This window comes from Trichomonas vaginalis, chromosome I (genome assembly GCF_026262505.1).
Source record: "Trichomonas vaginalis G3 chromosome I, whole genome shotgun sequence".
Lineage (NCBI taxonomy): Eukaryota > Parabasalia > Trichomonadida > Trichomonadidae > Trichomonas > Trichomonas vaginalis.
In genome coordinates, this window is record NC_067203.1 from 20,073,389 (window position 1) to 20,093,346 (window position 19,958).

General features: G+C 31.5%; 6 protein-coding genes across 6 annotated transcripts, besides 2 other annotated features; 4 read left to right on the forward strand and 2 right to left on the reverse strand.

Moving 5' to 3' along the window:
- Positions 1-949: 949 nt before the first annotated feature.
- Positions 950-3,773, forward strand: TVAGG3_1017360 (uncharacterized protein; the record flags this gene model as incomplete). Its single annotated transcript, XM_001326428.1, has 1 exon — positions 1,845-3,749. One exon carries the CDS (start codon positions 1,845-1,847, stop codon positions 3,747-3,749), a length of 1,905 nt encoding a protein of 634 aa, XP_001326463.1.
- A 1,690-nt stretch (positions 3,774-5,463) lies between these two features.
- Positions 5,464-6,144: a mobile genetic element.
- A 1,223-nt stretch (positions 6,145-7,367) lies between these two features.
- Positions 7,368-7,415: a mobile genetic element.
- A 1,433-nt stretch (positions 7,416-8,848) lies between these two features.
- Positions 8,849-10,204, forward strand: TVAGG3_1017390 (cellular component assembly; the record flags this gene model as incomplete). Its single annotated transcript, XM_001326427.1, has 1 exon — positions 8,861-10,156. One exon carries the CDS (start codon positions 8,861-8,863, stop codon positions 10,154-10,156), a length of 1,296 nt encoding a protein of 431 aa, XP_001326462.1.
- Positions 10,205-10,714: 510 nt separating this feature from the next.
- On the forward strand, positions 10,715-11,849 carry TVAGG3_1017400 (spectrin binding; the record flags this gene model as incomplete). The annotated part of the gene is made up of 1 exon (XM_001326426.2): positions 10,720-11,760. The coding sequence occupies one exon, from the start codon at positions 10,720-10,722 to the stop codon at positions 11,758-11,760; it is 1,041 nt and encodes a 346-aa protein (XP_001326461.1).
- Positions 11,850-12,115: 266 nt separating this feature from the next.
- On the reverse strand, positions 12,116-12,762 carry TVAGG3_1017410 (UBC-like family; the record flags this gene model as incomplete). Its single annotated transcript, XM_001326425.1, has 1 exon — positions 12,258-12,740. One exon carries the CDS (start codon positions 12,738-12,740, stop codon positions 12,258-12,260), a length of 483 nt encoding a protein of 160 aa, XP_001326460.1.
- A 665-nt stretch (positions 12,763-13,427) lies between these two features.
- TVAGG3_1017420 (DNA helicase RECQ family member family) lies at positions 13,428-16,673 on the forward strand (the record flags this gene model as incomplete). Its single annotated transcript, XM_001326424.1, has 1 exon — positions 13,428-16,673. The coding sequence occupies one exon, from the start codon at positions 13,428-13,430 to the stop codon at positions 16,671-16,673; it is 3,246 nt and encodes a 1,081-aa protein (XP_001326459.1).
- Positions 16,674-17,027: 354 nt separating this feature from the next.
- TVAGG3_1017430 (hook domain family) lies at positions 17,028-18,750 on the reverse strand (the record flags this gene model as incomplete). Its single annotated transcript, XM_001326423.1, has 1 exon — positions 17,259-18,737. The coding sequence occupies one exon, from the start codon at positions 18,735-18,737 to the stop codon at positions 17,259-17,261; it is 1,479 nt and encodes a 492-aa protein (XP_001326458.1).
- Between the last annotated feature and the right edge of the window lie 1,208 nt (positions 18,751-19,958).

Below are 19,958 nucleotides of genomic sequence, written 5' to 3' on the forward strand. Positions count from 1 at the left end.
GTAACTATTCATTATATAGTCATTCGGATTAATTGTGTCAATGTCTAAATTTTTGCAGATAATTCTATTGAAGTGAATATCTTGATTATGATTTTGCCTCCTGCAAAAAATATCAAGAATATCAGTGTAACTTTTGGCATTATCAACTTTCAATAAAACAATTATTTCCCCGTAGTGATCTTCAATATTTTTGAAACGTGGACGACCAATTATCATAGAATTTATGCTTGCATTAACATCTACATTAACAGCATAACATAGTACTTCTGGCATGATTAGAGTATATCCTGGAAAGAAAGAATCTATTCTTCGCTCTTTGAGATAATTCAAATAAAGATGGCTAACATGCGGATTATGTAATTTGATATATGGATGAGGATAATGAATTATATCATTTGATTGAGTATTATTTTCCATTAATAAAAATTTTTCACTCATGATATTTGATTTTTTAAAAAAAAGTGTCAGAAAATATCTTTTCAATTCAAAATGTTGTAATTATAAAATTTTCGAAAAACGTACCATTTTTGAATGAAATATCGATTACAATATCGATTTTTATTCAAAAAATGCTCACCTTTTGAGTCGATACAAAAAGCAGACTTTTTTTTGTATTTCTTTACAGGACATAATATTTGACGTCCAATGTTTGCCTATGATCAGAACTTGTCTTTCTCTGGTCTAGACATTTATCACATCAAATATCATATTTGATTATTTACAATTGTTTAAAAAATTTTACTAGTGCAAGCATAATATTCTGTGCAAAGTACAATTTCAATATGTTAATCTATAAAACTTGATTTTTATTGCATATGCAATTTAGCATCTTTTTTATTATAGAGTTTTGAAGATAAGCATATATTGGAATGATATTTACTTGTTATTGTAAGTACATTTATTGTTATGAATTTACTCAATTATTTTAGATGTTGAAATACCATTATATAAAAAACAGTGTTTATTCATTATAGAGTAGTGAGGTTTACAAATCCCAATTCAATACACAGAGGTTTACATTTTATATTGAGGGACCCTCACTACTGAGATTTTGGGAGCACTATATATTTTGTCTTAATTCTATCGGCGCTTCAATGATATTAATCACAAAAGTTATGTGACAAAGACCTAAATAAAAGGCAATATTGAGAAAGTAATAAATTATTTTTATCCAAGCTTTGGTGGAAGAATTTGTTCAATACTTGGATAAGATTGCAGATTTATTTTTAAAGCAACAAATATCAAGACCTTCTCCTGATTTAGATCGTCTTGATAATTTGTATAAAGAAGACAATTCATACGAATATATAGAACCAATTTTTACTTTTTACAAAAATCAATATACTTTGCAAAGCGGCTTAAGGATCTTGAAACATTACTCAGAAGAATTATGGCCACAAATATCTTTTGAAATACAACAAACAATTTATGACTTGGCAGTTAGAAATCTTGATAATCCGAAGATATACGGTGCATCATACTCAATGTTATGTTGTTATATTGTACTTATGATTGTCAGATTTCCAGAAGAAATCAGAAAACAATACTTTGACTATTTTTTTCAAGAAAGGAAAGATCTTACTATTCTAAACGAATTTACTCTCCTTTTGACAGACAACCAATTCGAATACAATCGTCAAGAACTCAAAAATTATATATTTCAAAATTTTCACAATTTTTTACCAGTAATTGAAGATAAACACGAAAGGCCCATTGCACTTGAAACTCTTCAGAATCTAGTTCCTTTACTTTCAAGCCAAAATTTTGAAGAATTTCATATAGCAGAGTTAATATCGAAATTTTTTGATGAATTTTATGTTCTCATTCCACAAATTACGACCAAAATGACAATCTCAGTTGATGATATCAATAATTTTATCCAAAAATATATAACAAGTGATCCAGATGAAGAAAATTTTGATTTCGAGAATTTCGTTATGGTTTACTTTGACCACATTACAGAAGATAATTTACAACTAGTTAACGAACGATTTCTTGAAGATTTTGGCAATTTTTTGAATTATTGGGAATTTTTTGCTTTACGCATTTACCAAGCATTTATTGCCGGACAATTAGATAATAAAGAGAATATATCAACTCTTCTTGTTAGTATTGCGTATAATGTGGTTCGAAATATCCCTCCTCCGCCTGATTGTTTTTATGATGGAACTGCAATTCAATATCAGCTCAGTTTGAACGAACAAGAGTTCATGAAATTGAGAAGGATATGGATAGTGTTGAACACAATTGACTCAGATCTTGTCAATGAGACTATAAAAGAACTTTTTGAAGAATTTCCTGAAAATCCAGAAAATTCATCGGTTCTTGAATCATTTATATTTTGTACTGCATTATGTGATGGCATTGATGATGAATTTGGCCCAATAGTCTTTGATTTTGTTGATGAAATTTATTCTCATCAGGAAGTACCTGAATATTGTCATAGTATATTCTTATATATGGTTAAGACATTTATAGAATGCAAGATCATCACATCAAATTATTTCCCAGACATTATAAATTTGGCATTAAAATTTGTTTCTTCAAAAACTGTTGGGAAACAAGCTACAGAACTACTATATCCCATATCAAAGAAAGAACCTGAGATTATGACAGATAAAATTGATCTCAGCCAATTATTAGCAAATTTATTTAATTCTGATATTTTGATTCAGCTTTCGCAAATGTTGTGTATCAATAGCGAAACATTGCTTAATGGGTTGAAATATATCATTTCCCAAATCTGGGCTGAAGTTAATGCAAATCCTCTGCAAAATTTTGAAAATTTCAGAAAAATATTATGTATTTTAATAGGTTTATCAAGAGAAAATGTTGATTTTGCCAAAGAATTCGTTGTATCCAACCTCAATTCGCTCACAGAGATCAGCAAACAGTATATTGACTTCATTTTAGAGCAAATCAACACAAAAGACATAAATTTTAAGAAGGATCCGGATTTTCTATTAGTCAATGAAATATTGAACTTAGAATTAACTATTTTGGATGAACTTCATTTTTATCAAAATTTAAATTTGTTTTCAGAGCTTGAAAAGATGCCAACAGTGTTCCGCCCTTACAAAGTATATGATCTGATTAATCACATTTTCGAAATATCTTCGGAAATTGATTTAATTTCATATTTACTTCAAAATTTCATTTACGAAGCCAACAAAAAGATGATTAATTCAGAGATTTGGTATAGTAGAGATGTGGATTGCGCGTTCCGTGCCTTAACAACTATTTTCCAGAAACATTTTGAATTATTAAGTCAAGATGATGAAAATTTTTTAGTTATTATGCTAGACAAAAAGGAAACTGGCATTCGAGATATGATAATTGATGACTTTTTTGTTGTAATTTCCAATTTTTCATCTGATAATTTTGAATTTATGATTGAATTTTCAAAGAAAATCATAATATCAATAATCAAAACCATTTGTGATGATGATGATTATTTTTCTGAAAAGGATTTCGACAGATTTTCTGAGATATTTTTTAATATTTTTTCACAAATTGAGGATAGAGAGCCAATAATTGCACAATTAAAAGCAGAACTCTCTGGACAGTTAATAACATGCACTGATGATGTTTATAGTATCATTGACAAATTTTTACATCAATCGAATTCAGCTGCAGAATTTAAAGAATGCCTTATACAAGTCAGAGCTGATTCGAAGAACCAAAACATTGAAGAGATAAAGCTTCAATTCCAGATAGAATCAGCCCGAGATGATCCTTCATTTTTATAATTTTTTTGTTTATATATAAATCATATTCATGTTAATATATTGTTTCGTTTCATTATTCATTTTTTAGGGTTCACTTACGCCCATCTGACAAAGAGTGTGAAGAATAATTAGAGATAAGTTGTTTAGTCTGAATTCATTGAGAAATGATTCAATTTTATAGGGTTCACTTACGCACTTAGAAATATAAGTGAAGAATAATTAGAAATTAATATTAAACCACATAATTGAAGTTTATGTCATACCAGTAGAAGTGCATCCATAATCAACCGAAGTCTGTAATACGCAATGCTTGCGTGCACACAAATTATTTATTGGCTTGATTTCAATATATTGTCTATTAGCCCGTATACTTGTTGAAACAATATATCTTTTTTCATTCATCGAAAAAAATTAGTGCTTAGGAACGTTTTTCCTTCCTGCAATGTAATCGAAAGAACATTGGAGGGATATATATGGTTAACATATAGCTTTGCAACAAGTTCATTTCCATACAATTTTTAATTGATGCAAAATGAAGAATGGAATTACCATAATTTCATTGATATTTGCACAATATGTATTAAAAAAGCTCAACTATTTCTTTATCATCTCTCTGCCACCAAATAACAAACTATCATTTGATCAAAATAAAAAAGAATAAAGATTTTAAATAATCCAACAATTTAATAAATTGATCTTTTTTCCACGGTACGCAGTCTATTTGAAAACCAGTAAACGGATCCTACTTTCAAGTACATTTTCATTAGGAATGTTATGGTTTAGTCAAAAAAAATGCGCTTGCCAGTGAACCGTTTATTTATTTTGAATACCATAATAAGTTGTGACATAACAACAATTTTTAAAGAAGTTAGTTGAATCTGACAATTTGCGCAGAGGTAGAGCAACGATAGAAAATTTTTGGAAAAAAAGTTCGGAGATCTTAAACGTATCATATTCCCTGCATGGTTTGGTATCTTCCGCCATGCGTTGTGCCAAACATATTGACACTTTCCAATAATTAATTTATGGTATGAGTCACAGAGTTAGATTATAAAAAGAAAGTAAATAATTGCAATTAGAAATCATATATGTCGGAAATCAAATGTTGATGAGCAGAAACCTTTTACTCATCATAAAAGAGATAAATCACTAAAGATTTGTATACATTAAAATTTGATATTTGGTGCTCGAAAACTGTCTGATGGGACTCCTCCAAAATGAACCAATCTATCGCTGAGGACCAAATTAGATGATGTGGATGGTGTATTCTCTAATTCTAACTTAGGAAGAATGGGAACAAAACGAATGACGACAACAACATGTCAAACATAGATTAAATATCTATGAATCAATAAAGTATACGTGCATTGAAGGTGATAACGATCACTTGAGGCTTATAACTCTTTGACTAAATTATGCAATAATTAAATATAATCATTTTTATATTTTTATACTGATAGTAATTAATATACTATCCTGCTTAATAAATGGTATGATCAAATTTGTTTGAAAATTTAATTATGTATATGAAACTATGTCTTCTATATAAAAATCAAAATTTTCGGACGAACCTAGATTGAACCTTTATGAAAATCTATCATTTTTGTTAATTGAGTTAATATGAATCTTTTACATATGTATATATAGCATTGATAGCTTATATAATCATGGTTTATTCCATATTAACATATTTTTTCAGTTAAATTTGTTAATAATATCATGTAACAAATTAATTGGCAAACCCAAATTTTAGCTAAAAGTGACAGGGGGAAAAAAACGTTTAGTATTAAAAAAAGACCGATGAGAGCTTCGTTCGAAATATAGAGGGAACTGAGAATGCGCAACCATTCTCAGGGAATATTGGATGCTATTCCCGTTCCCTCTGTATGGAAAATTGAGATTTTCAAAGGGAGTTAAAATAATATCAAATTTATACTAATTTACTTCAAAATACAAAAGTATTTGACAGCTAAAATTAGTTACTTTAGCAACCCTATCAATACCCTTTTACGATTATTGCTACTTTTTCGAAATAAAATAAATTTATTATCAAAAACCTTTTTTTTTCTTAGTAAAAATAAACGAAATTTTTTACCTTATGAACTTTTGATGGAAATATGCAAATTTAAAATAATAAAGAAAGCCGCGAGCGAAGCGATCGGCTTAGTTCGAAGATTTTGATTCAAATCTTTGCTGATCTGTAATTCGCGGAAGCCGCGAGCGAATCGAGCGGCTTAGGTCTAAGATTTTGATTCAAATCTTTGCTTATATTCCTTAAATTCTTTATGAAACTCGCAACAGTTCCATAAAAAATTTTAAATTCTAAACTGTCGAAATTACCGATCGGTAATCACACCCTTCATGGGTGTGTCACTTTTTACAGGCGTGTCACTTTTAGCTAAAATTACCCCTGCTCCAAATTAATTCAAGATTAGAATGTCTACAAAATGCTAACAAATAAGAACAAAATACGATTTCTCGACTTAAATTTTAATATGGAGTAGTTTTTCGTTTAAATCTAATTAAAAATGAATAAAAACTTATCTTGTACTATTTTCATTCAAAGATTTTAATAATGTAAATCATGCATTTTCATAATTCAGTACAGTTCTTTTTAGAATTAAAGTTGATGAGGATGATATTTGTGATTTAAAATAATTTGTTAATGTTCACCTTTTATTCATCACCTTGTGGTATGCCCTAAAGCAATAGCATTATCAATTCTGCTGAATTGATCAACTCAAAATTCCAAAAAAAATTCAAAATTTCAAAAATGAAATTAAACAATTTGAATTTTCACATGAAAAAATCAATTTCGAAAAAAATTTGGAAAATCAAAGTATTTGATAATTAGTCAAATAATCAATTTACATCGTTTTTACTCATAAAAAACAACTAATTTTTGATTTTGATATCATATTTGATAAATACTCATTCCAGAGTTGACGTAATGTATTAATTATTGTTAGAGATATTGCTTTCGCAGCAAAATTCTTATTTCATGAAAGAAAAAAAAAAGATTTTATTCCAACAAAAACAAGTAAACAGATGAATGGAAACGTACTATATTTTCATAAGTGTAGTAATCGGCGTGTCGGCTTTTGTTTATCATGTTCGAGTCAAAATGTATTAACTTGTAATAAGAAATATTCGAAGATTATATGAAGTATTGAGCATTCTTTGTAGAAATATTTGTAATTCATTACTAACATATATAATAAAGTTGTTTTTTTTTCCTTATTGCAATAATTTTGTCTGATTTTAATAACTTTTCATGTATACGAGTTGTGTGAATATGCATCATAATATGCGTAAATATACTTATTTGCGACGAATAATGTGGTTGCATAATGGAGGTGCTAAATTTTGATTTTTAATATGGGGCTTTGGTATGTATAATCATGTTCTTATCTCAACGTAGGAGTATTGGTGCAATATGATTAAAATTTACGAGGTTGATCTTAAATTGAATAATTCTGGAGTATAAATCACAATGCAGCTAATTCTATGTTAAAGATAGATACAGATTGTAGTAATCAATTAGGGAGTACAAATTCATTCTTTCATTTCTGTCGTATTGAGCAGAAAGGAAGAGATCATAACCCTAGGAAAAAAAGCCCAAATTTGTCACTTTTCATAGTACGTTAAACTCAATTCGCTCGGCGAATGCCGAGCACACGTACTCATCATTCAACATAATATTCTCATTCTTTGGTTATTATAGTGCCAGACAACACAAGATTTCAAAGAATTACTTGAGTTTTCAATTAATCTTAATCCGATTTTAGATTTATCGAGAACTCCATCATCACAATCACATACTTCAGTGCGGTAACTACAATTATCCATATACAGAAGGAAGTTCTTTTCGAACAACTCATTTGGAGTCTGTTTTGGAAAGAACTTCTTTCTGTCCGACTTAATTTCATAGTTCCTGATCAACCAAAAGACAGAAACCACACACTATCTACTTAGGAAAGGAGTTCTTTCTAAATCTTCCTTAAATTGAGATTTTACGAGAGATAACCCTTCTATTGCACTTAAAAATGAACATTTTGATATCTTTAGTATCACACATGGTCATATATAGTATTTCATCTACATGAATACATTCATCTTTCGAAGTCTCTCATTAAATGGGAGGCTTCGAAAGATGAATCGTTTTATTCATACAACTTTAAATCTCGAACACATTTAGAGAGTGAGTATATCATTTTATTCTTGTTTTGAGTTTATTCTGATTCAAAATTGCAGTGAAAACAGAAGTTCACACATCATATCTGAATGTGAGCTCATCTATACTTATACGATCTCAATATCTCCACTCTAAGCATAAGAGGTGAAGTTATATAAAAATTATCAGATGCGTTGAAGTCTCAAAAGTATTGCCTGAATGCTTGTTTCATATTTGTCCAAGTAGTTTCAATGAATAAATGTATTGTTTTTTATAATTTCGATTTATTTTTAGAAAATATTCAATATAAACCTTTATTGTGTTATTTACATCTCATAAATTCTCTGTCTAAATCATATAAAAGCGCGTTTTACCCCTATGAATCAAGAAATTCATTCAATATTCATGGTATATTTATTAAATTTATACGATTTACTAATAATCAATATTATATCCTCATAAATAGCAATATATTTTGGTAATCTATGATAATCATATACAATATTTGAAATCAAATTTTCATTAGTTTAGGTTCCTTGTTAATAGTAAACCATTATATTTATTACTAATAATAAAATCTATGTGTCGTATTGAAATTCAATAAAATTACTTATTCGGTCCAAAAAAACAAATTAGATAAAATTTTTCTTTTTTTATGTAATTTTTGTTTTTCATTTTTCTCAAGATCCTAAGTTATGTTCTAACTTTTGACATCATATCCTATCATGCTAGGCTATATATTATAGCATATCCAAAAGGCAAGGAAATCTATCAGAGAAGCCTTTTTGACCTATCGTTGCCCTACCTCTATTTGCGCGCCGAAAAAAACGATTATAAAATTTCCAATTTTATTATACAAATAGATGCAGAAAATTATCTACTTTTCAAATGAACAAGAAATCCTCAAATTGAATTTCTATCTGATTGATTTTTCGGTAGTTTTGACAAAAAAAAATTAATGAATACAAAGCTTGACCAATGCTGCCATTCTTTTGAGGAAGTCTTCTCTAAAGCAGCGGAAATAGCTAAATTAATGGGTAATAAAGAATGCTGCAAACTTTCTGCAAATCGAGCTTTAAGTTATAACCCCACTAATGCAAAAATTAAAACCATGAATCCATATTTATCTAATATTGCTACAACTGTTTCCGTAATCATGAATACTCGATTTCAAATTGTAAAAGAAAATGGCAACCTCTACCAAAATTGGATTACACTTGGACACTGTTATCTCATCCTTGGTGATTTTCCAAACGCATACGCGTCATACGCATACTCTTTTGAATTGCATCCTGAAAATAACGATCCTTTATTGGCTTATGCTTATGGAGTTATTTTCCAACACTTTGGATACGTACAAAGATCATTACAATCATGGAGTAATATTCCGAGCAATGGAAGTATATATTTCGAACCCGATTTGCGTTTTAGACAAGCGATTTCCTTCAGAAATAATCAACAATTTGATGAAGCTTTGAGATTGTTTAACAAAGTATCCGAAAAGCCTCCAACTACATTGACAGCTGATGATGTGCTGTTTCAAATTGCTTATACTCACCAAATTCGCGGTGATAGAGAATTAGCCAAAACAATATATTTCTCTTTGCTCAAGAAGCATCCAAATAGCATTCCGTTACATCAACAGTATGCTTGGTTTGCATACAGATACCTCGATTGTCAAGATGCAGAAGCGATAATAGATTCTACCCTTCAAAGATACCCGCAAGACCCAATCATAAACGTCATCGGAGGTCTCTTCTCCATGCTTATTAATAAAACAGATCGCGCTTACAATTTATACAAATCTAGCCACCCATATACGGTTGAAAATGCCGGATTTTGGTGCGCATTGGGTGAATTATACTACAAGAACGAACAACTTAAGGATTCGCAGTCATCTTTTAAACGCGCTTTACAGATTTGCTATGATATTCCTGAAGCTTGGCTAAACGTCGGATTCATAGCAGAACAGCAAAATAATATCGAGGAAGCTATAACGCTCTATCAGAGCGGCTTAGAATACACAGGTTCCCCACTTTTAAATGAAGCGGCTAATAACGTTAAAAATGGTCGCAAAGGTGTTACACAATTGGCCAAACTTAATGAAGAGAGGATATTCATTGACATTCCAAAGCAATTTGCTAATGAATATGGCTCTTGTCCTCCATTTATTCAGGGCTCTGATATCGGAGCTAATATCGATGTCACACCTCTTTATATTTTCCCTAAATCTCCATTAGAAGACTCAGCGTAAGCAACTTCTGAAGGAGATGAATATAATTATGTTTGAATTAAAATATACTATAATTTATACATTTCTATTCTTTTTCAGTATATTTATCTACGGGATCTCATACTTTCTTTAATGATCTGTTAAAATATTTTCATTCAAAATGTTAATTGTTCTAGAACCCTCATGAAGGAAAGCAGAAATAGATAAACAAAGGGGTAAATTCCACGTAGGGCCAACTGTCTTTTAGTTTATAAAAGGAAAATAAATCCGATGGCGATTTCTTAGTCTATCGAAAAATTTCACTATTTTATATTCATAAACATAAGGCATTAGTATCAAATTTTGTAAGGTGAATCACCGAAAGAAATCTATTCGTGGTTGGGACTCTTCCACAAATTATTCCATTACATTATACAATTCTTCACAAAAAATAAATTTATCACGGAAATATTATTGTCTAATCGAAAATTGAACTTCAAATTGAATCATCCGAAGAAATAATAATTTATTGCTATAACTAAAGCAGAATAATTTTTGAAAAATTTAAAAACAGAAAAAAAAGCAATAAAAAAAAGTTTTCAAATATGAGTGCTGAAAAGTATATACAACGAGCTGAGCGTCATGTTGCTGCTCAAAAAGATACAGCCGATGATGTAGCTAGCTTGGCAAAAGTTGTTGGTGAATGTATTGCATTTCCATCCTTTTTCAAATTGCCATTAGAACTAATTTTAGCAGCTTTCGAAGCTTCCAAAGTGCAACTTACTGAACAACAAATTACAAAAGCAGAAGAATCAATCAAATCTGTACATGGGCATAGAGCAGCCAAGAAATTCAAGAGCCTTAAGAGAATCACAAAATTATTAGCTTCAATTGCTGAAGATAAAGCTTCATTGCAAACACCAGAAGCCGAAGAAGAAGATGGTGATGAAGATTTTGATGAGGAAGAAGGCAATGGAGAAGAGGAAGACGCTGGAGATGAAATTACCGAAGATGACGTTCCTGAAGGCATGCTTCGTGCAGCATTCTCAGGCAATATGAAGGAACTTCAATCTTGTGTACATAATAAGCCAGAACAAATGAAAGATATGTACGATAGAATTGGCTATCCATTGCATTGTGCTATTTTCAATGACAAGCCAGAAGCAGTTGAATACTTATTACGAAAAGGTGCTAAGGTCAACCAAAAGGGCGCTCTTGGTCAAACACCACTTCATTTTGCTTGCCAAAGCGAAGTTAAGAAGATTTTTGATGCAGTTGTTGGCACCAAAGGCATCGAAATTGATCCAGTAGATGATGAAGGTGATACTCCTCTCATTGTCTGCGCTAAATATAATAGAGCAGATTACGCAGCCGTTTTAATTCAAAAGGGTGCTAACTTAAACAAGCAAAACAAAGAAGGTGATACAGCTCTCCACATTTGTGCCCAATATGGTGCAAACGATGTTGCCAAATTATTAATTGAAAAAGGAGCTAATATCAACCTTATGAACATGCAGTTCAAGTCAGCATTCATTCTCGCTTGCGAGTCAAACTCCGGCGATATTGCCGCATTGCTCCAAGGCGCATTCTCAAATGCCCAAGCTGAAATCGTCATCGAGGATTATTCCGATGATGACGATAAATAATTAAAGCATAGTATTTAATTTATTTGTATATAATTGCACATTTTATTTGATTTATGCTTTAAATTAAAAATCATTTTGTTGCAAATTATAGTTTACTTAACAGTAAAGTTACTCAAATCATTTCAAAAGGTTTTTATTTCATCTACGAGTAGAAATATGAATTATTAATATGAAACAATAATATTTTTTTATGAATTCAAGATAATTCCCCATGATTATGAGTCCGTTGGTCAGACAAAATGATCGGACATGGCTGTTAAGCTTATATTAAATATTTTTGAAGAAAATATCAAATTCGATTTCTTTAAAAATTATATATGAGGAAAATTATATTAACAAGAATATTTAAGCTGTAAAACAAGAAAATTCTAACAAAATCAGAGCAATATAAATTTTCATACTAACAAACCATAGAAAGTTATACTATGATAGTAAAAGTGATCAACAAATCATAGAACAGTGTTATACTATTATGGTAAAAGTGATAATCTATTGACTTAAAATGAAGAACCTTGTTCTGAAAGTTTTGCAAAGAATTTGTCCTGATCTTCGTTATATTCCTTTAGAGCAGTAGCGTTGTAGCACTCATCCTTTTCAGATCTTTCTTGTAGAATAAAAACTCTTCGAATGTATTCTAAAATGTCTTTCAGAGGATCTTTTTGAATATCGAGTTTGCAATTACTTGTTAAAGGAAGGCACAAGTATCTATTTTCATCGACATATGGGTGGAATAATGGTTTTTCGAATCTAACTGTGGGAAGAGAGTTTCCTGTGACAATTAATTCGAGTTTAAATGAGACACCGTTTAATTTTAGCTTCGGATAAAGTATGCAATTGAAGTGCCCGAAATCACTAGAAACAACTCCAGATTTGTTTAGATCTAAGAGACTGTGTTCTATTACCCAATAGTTATCAATAGCTTGTGATTCTTTGATTAAGCGATATACTGTTCGGATTGGTGCATCATTTTCATCATTCATGACTAATTTTGGGGAAAAAAAATTATTGAAAATTTGCCATCCCTTACCGATCATGTTTTGTTAACATTCATAAGTCAAAGAATTTTGGGATTTATTTTGAGAAGTATTTGCTCCTCTATAGAACGGCTCAGTAGAAATATGATAAGTCAATTGATTCTAAAGCAGAATCATTCAATTGACCTATAAATTCTTAAGCAATTAGATATTTGTTTGCATGTTATTCTTATATGACTCCAGTAGAATTGAAATCTTCATATAAGCAGTATTTAATAATGTCCATTTGGAAATTGATTAAATTTATCAACAAATTCCTAGGAGTACTCAACATATCAACTTGAAATAATGATATAAATTTATGTATATGATAAATCAGATTGAAATTAATCTTGTGCCCAATAATTTTGATTTATTGCTGTGATCTTCTTCAAATATAGGTTAGAGACGTGATGTGGTATTTAACTCCACTATCAATGTTGTAACACTTAGGATATTTGATTTATGGACTTGATTTATCAAATTTTATCCACAGAAAAACGAAATTTTTGAATAAAAATTCAATAAATAGTCATAAATACAGCAATTAATATTATTGTCATCTTTAAATCCTGTTTTTTCCTTGGAAATTTTAATAAACTATTCAATTTACTTCCCCGGGGAACTTCTTCAGTTTTAAATTTTTTTTGGTAAATGGCTAAAGTGGTAAATGATTTGCAACGCATCAGTTCAGAGATTCTGATGAACTACAAATCATTTTCCAAGAGTGGGTTTGTCTATTCTTTCCGAGAAACCCCTCTAGAATCGCCAAAAAATTTAAATTCTTTATTTGATAGCGCCAAGAAGAAAAACGAAGAGGCTCTCAAAGGGAACTTAAACAAGAAAGATAAATATGGTCATGGTCCTGCATCAAATTATCAAAATCAACAGAATAATACTTATCAACCAAATAATCCTCCGCCACCACCTCCTCCGCCCGTATATGCTCCCAAAACAACACCACGCAGCTCCACCAAAAACAATCTGCCTCCAAAACCAACAACTAATGATTCAGAATTTTCTCTCTCAGATCTTGAAGACATTCCTGAGCCACAAACGCAATCTACGACTCATTACAAGCCACCCCAATCATTGCTTCGTACTTCATCCCCAGCGCGTCCATCTCCCCAGATTAATAATGAATCAACTAAATTTCTTTCGGATTCAGAGGACGATATCGCTTACATTCCACCAGAAACCGACCAACCAAGTGATAACGTACATTTAGAATCTCTTCTTTTAGATCTAAACCGTCAATTAGAAAATTTGAACAATCAGATCTGTAATTTGTTGAGATCCAACCCACAAGATCCATCCATTGCACAACTTAGAAACCAAAGACGAGGAATCTACGACCAAATCGAAGAATACGAACTGAGAATTCAATCTCAATTTCCATCAACGGTCAACAACACTCCAACAACGACCAAAACCACTACAATAACAACACCAATCACAACTATACCATATTCATCACCAATTGACGATGATGACTCATATAAAAATAATTATATATCTGATGATGATCAGATCCAAGAGATTCCGCAACCAATATATGTACCTGATTCACCACAAATCAAAAAGGTCACAATACCTGAAGAAGAAGTAACATATATTGAAGATTCACCAATAGATTTGCCAAAAACTGACGAATCAGATGATTACATTTACATTTCCGATGGTGATGATGACGATGGAATGTTCATGGACTCATCAAACAACGAAGAACAGATCAGTCCAGCTGTAGAAAGTAAAATGAACATAGTAAACCAAAAAGTTTTCCATCACATGCATTTCAGAGGAAAACAGAGAGACGCTATCGGTGCTGCTTTGAATGGAAAAGACGTTTTCGTGCTGATGCCAACAGGAGGAGGAAAATCTTTGTGTTACCAGTTACCTGGATATATGCAAGGGGGGATCACCTTGGTTGTCTCCCCCTTAATTTCTTTGATACAAGACCAAGTCCGCAGTCTCGTAGAATTGAATATAGAAGCGATGAGTTTCGGTGCAGACACTTCCAAAGAAAAATATTCCGAAATGTGGAGAAAGATTTCTAATAACTCTCTCAGATTCCTTTTCTTGACTCCTGAAAAAATTATGGCAGGGTCTACACTTGACGGTTTTCTGACACAACTTTACAACGAAAACCGTTTGACAAGATTTGTTATTGACGAGGCACATTGTGTCAGTCAGTGGGGTCATGATTTTCGACCAGACTACACTCAATTGTCAAATTTACGTGTCAGATTTCCAAATGTCAGAATTATGGCATTGACAGCTACAGCTACTGATGCTGTACAGAAAGACATTGTAGAGAATTTAGGCATCAAAGGCTGTTCGTTGTTTAAATCGTCATTTAACAGGCCAAACATTTTTTACGAAGTCATGAAGAAAGAAACAGGATTTAGGGAAGCTGCTTTGAAATGGATTGAAGAAAAGAATTATAGGAATTCAACAGGAATAGTCTTCTGTATGTCTACCGCTGAAACTGAACAAATCGCAAAATTCTTCCAAGATAACGGTTTGTCGGCAAAATTTTACCATGCAAAAATGGATAAAAACGATAGAAAAATGACACAAATTGAATGGACAAAAGGTCGTGTCAAAGTTATCGTTGCGACATTAGCCTTTGGCATGGGAATTGACAAACCAGATGTCAGGTATGTCATTCACATGACAATGCCTAAATCATTGGAAGAATACTACCAAGAAAGCGGAAGAGCGGGCAGAGATGGAAAACAAAGTCATGCATTGTTGATGTTTTCTATGGGCGACAAAAGTAAAGTTCATAGAATGATAACAATGGCTGACCAAAATACAGGAGAAACGAAGTCGAGAGAGAGAATTGAAGTTGAAGATCAGTTGTTAAATCACATGACTGAATATGGTATAGAAAAAATGACATGTAGAAGAGTTTTGTTGTTGAGATATTTCGGTGAAAACTTTGATCCGAAAAATTGTAATACTACTTGTGATAATTGTCAGCGCAGAATGAAGAATCATGAGAAAATAGATATAGATATGACTGATCATTTAAAGAACATTGCTATGATTGTTGATGGAATTTATAGAAAAAGAAAAAGAGCTCCTTTCGCAACAGGAAATCATATTACTGATGTTTATACTGGTTCTAAAAGTAGTAAAATTATGAAATGCAGAGATAATGATTTGCCGCAATATAATTTAGGTTCTGATTTGAAAGGAAAGACGAAATCAAGAATTTATCAGTGTTTGCAGGAATTAGTTTCCAGAAGAATCATTAGATTGACTTCGAAATCATCCAAATACGGTGTGATCGAGTACTACGTTCCTGATAATATTTCATTGATAAATTTAAGAGATTTCAAACCTTTTGTTATTTACGAATACAAAGAAACAAATGATGAAGGTTTGTCAAATGAAGAAATTTTGCTTTATAATAAATTAAAAGAAGCAAGAGATCAGAAATTGGCAATCGAAGGAATTGATGTCGAACAGTTTATGCCGAATTCTTGTTTGAGATCTATCGCAAAGAATCATCCAACAAATCAGGATGACCTCAAAAAACTCAAGGTAATGACAAAAACAAGAATGGATAAACTCGGTGATGAATTTTTGAGAGTGTTGACAAATGGAAAAGTGACACATCAAACACATTCACCACCTAAACTTCCACTTTCTAGACCTCCTCCTCCATCTCCTCCATCTACTTCTCCTCCTCAACACCTGCAACAACAGAATAAGTCAAATAACCAAGTGAAAGGTCCAGGATGGTACAATCAAAATAACAATAATCAAAATAATGTTGATATCAACACTTTGAATGCAGCTGCACTTTCGGGTATGATACAAAGTAATCCTGAAGCTTTTGCTAATGTTATTAGCACTTTAGTGAGTATTGCAAATAATTTGAAAAAATGAAATTCTCTTTATTGTAAAATTATATTTGTTTATTTTATTATTTAACTTAAATGTAATTTTTTTTAATGAGATGTATGAAAGAAGACAAGGATCTACTAATGATTGATTCATATAAATATACAATAGAAATCTTAACTTTTACATACAAATGTGAAAATCAGAATAAGCACAAGTACTTCATAGATAAAATATCTTGTCTATATTTGAATGTCCATAAGTAGATCCTATTGAAAGAAAGTTTGAAGATTACCCTCTTTTTGTTGATCATAACCTTCACCAAATGTCTCACGCAAATTTTCATGAGTTTCAAAGTTGTTGATACTGAATTGTTACTGACAAAGAATAATTCCTTCTTGATCAATACGTAATGATTGCCCTACCATTAATATTTCTGAAAAAAAAAACATCAAATCAATCATAGAGTAATTGTATATTTTCCCTTAAATGGTTATAAGCGAGTAGAATACATCTAGAATGATCCCAAATATATATAGATGGATATATATATTGGAAGAGTGTGAGAGAAAAAAAAGTTCATTTTGTTTTTGTTTTGAATTTTTTACTTACAATAGTTTAATAATATATTTATTTTTGTGACTGTTGTTGTTGAGGAGTCTGGAAGCAGTTCTTCCACCTTGTAATTCTGGCTGAGTGCATCATCAAATCCACATTTAATTTCAGTCTTTGCAGCCTCACATCGCATTGTTCAGCAGTTGCCTGCATGAAAGCTTGTTTCCTTGCCAACAAGTCTCCTTCTGTTGCCTTCCTTGCAGCCATTATCTGCAGCTGCTTTGTGAGTTCCTCAACTTCCATGTCGCTGCAATTTGCAGCCAAATTTTCCACTTCACATTCCAATTTTTTGATGACTCTCAAATATTTCATTGACATTCTCTTTGCCTCTCCAATTGGTGACTGATCTATCTCCGCGTTGAGCTGCTGTATCCTCTTCTTCAATGTTAAAGCAGCTTTCTTGTTTTGGTTGTTCAAATTCTGACTCAAAGCTGTTAATTCCGCTTCATGAAGTTTTTCTTGTGTTTGCATCGATTGCAGCTCTTTTGTAAGCGCGGAATACTCTGTTTCAAGGGCTCTGATGTTAAGGAGATTGATGTAATCATCATTCGTCTTAGGAGGATTCCTTTCAATCAAAGCGGCGGTTTTTGTATCGTTTGACAAATCTGCGATGATTTCTCTTTGTAATTTCTCGAGTTGCTGCTTGAGTTCTGTGTTGGATCTCTCGGGAGTCTGTACTTGGTCTGGATTGAGGAGTTTCTGCTTCTGTTTGCGAAGTTCATCGAGTTCTCCGCGAGATGCATTTAATGTCTCCTCTGTTTCTTCGAGTTTTTTACGTAATTTCTCGAGTTTGTCTTTAGCTGTCTGGTGGCGACGCTTTGCATCGTTAAGGAGCTCTTCGGATTTGCCAGGAGCGGCTTGAATTTGTAATTGTCTTTCTGCTTGCTCGATTTCTTTGTCAACTTGGGATTTTCTGGCTGTAAGCTCTTGTATCTCTTTGTCGAGAGCAGCAATCTTCTCCGCAGAGCCGTCATCGGCTGGAGCTGATGGTTTTGCAGGAGATGATGGAGGAGTTTGAGGAACTGGCGATGATGGAGCTTCGGTTTCGGTTTTTGCGGTAAATTCTTGGATAATGGATTGGATTACGGATTGGATTGATTTATCTAATGAGCGAATGTTTTGGATTGAAATCTTTTTGTTGGTAGATTTAAGTGAATAGAATATAAAACACTTTAATAGCTTCAAGAGTTCACCTTGATCCTTCTTTTTGGCTAAAGCTGTTGGATCTATGCTTAAATCGTTTGGTTTGATCGCATTCATTACTTTTCCTGATATTTGACGCATATTAAGAAGAATTGAAACCCAGTCATCTAAGTTCGAAATTTGTTTGAGCATGTTAATGTTAATTGGGTCATTTCCGCCGTCCAATGTGTTGTAAACTTTAGCTAAAACTTGGCCGTCAAGAAGAAGAGTAGGATTATCGACAAATGCGTTATCTCCTTCTCCAAAAACAGCTAACCATCTAACAATAGCATCAATTTGTTCACCTTCCATAATTTTATAATTTTTTTTTTTTGTTGATATAAATTCTATGGAGTTATTATAAGCAACTAGCCTCCATATGTAGTAAATCAAGCAAGGCTTTATTGAGACAGTACAACAGAACATTGCCACCTAAACTTTCGAAAATACATAATTATTGAGTCTTATACATATGCACATCATATATGGTATCTAATAACTAGTTAACTGTAACGTCATAGTAGTACAATTTCCAAGCAATTTAGTTATTTTTGGCAGCAATTTTGGAATTAACAGAGTTTCAAAGATTCTAATGCAGACATCTGTCAGAATTAGAATATGCAAATAGATATAAGCCCTACCATATATATTTTGAAGTTTAACGATAGCGCTTATTTGGCCAGACTGTAGACCCTTAAAATTTCATGTTTTTCGGCTTAAAACAACATATATTAGTACTCAAGTAAATTTCTGTTATGAATAAACATTTATTTTTATATTTTGTCCCTAAATAAAAGTAAATTTTGGTCAACAAATTTAATTTCAAAAAGATAGGCTTAAATAGCACTTACATAGTTTCTTTGATAAGTTTTCTTCTTGTCTTGGACACTTTCTTCTTGGGAATGTTTTAATCAAATTTCAAAATTGCAATATTCTGATGGATTATTTATGTCTATCTTTATCTAAGCATAAATATATTATTTAGGTATAGGAATAATGATAATTATCTCATAGATATTCAGTTAATCACCATTAACATTTGAAAAATCGGATAAGTATATTTCATATCGAATAGCTTTGGCCACAAAAAATCATCAAAATGTATAGGCAATCGGGTTCATCTAAATTTCAGAAAATTTATTTACATTCTCATTTTCAGAAATTTTACACATTCAAAATTTGAATTAATATCTTCGATATCATTTTAACTGCTTTATTATATGTTAAATGCATTAATGAGAGAATTTAACATTCGAAAATTTCTGCCATAACGCAAGATTTTCTCGATCATTTGGCACAAATTGAAAGAGGTTGAAATACGTACAATGGAGTTTCTGACATGTAATCAAATTATTGAACAATTTTTAACTTTTAGCCATTTTAAAATTGAATTCATAGACTTGCGACTTTTCAGATATTTGAGGAGTAGTCAATTCACAGAAACAGTCAGAAGGTATTAAAAATCATTTATGTACTTTCAAAGACTAACTTTTAGCAAACAGAAAATCAAGTATTGAAAAGTCAAAAAAGATG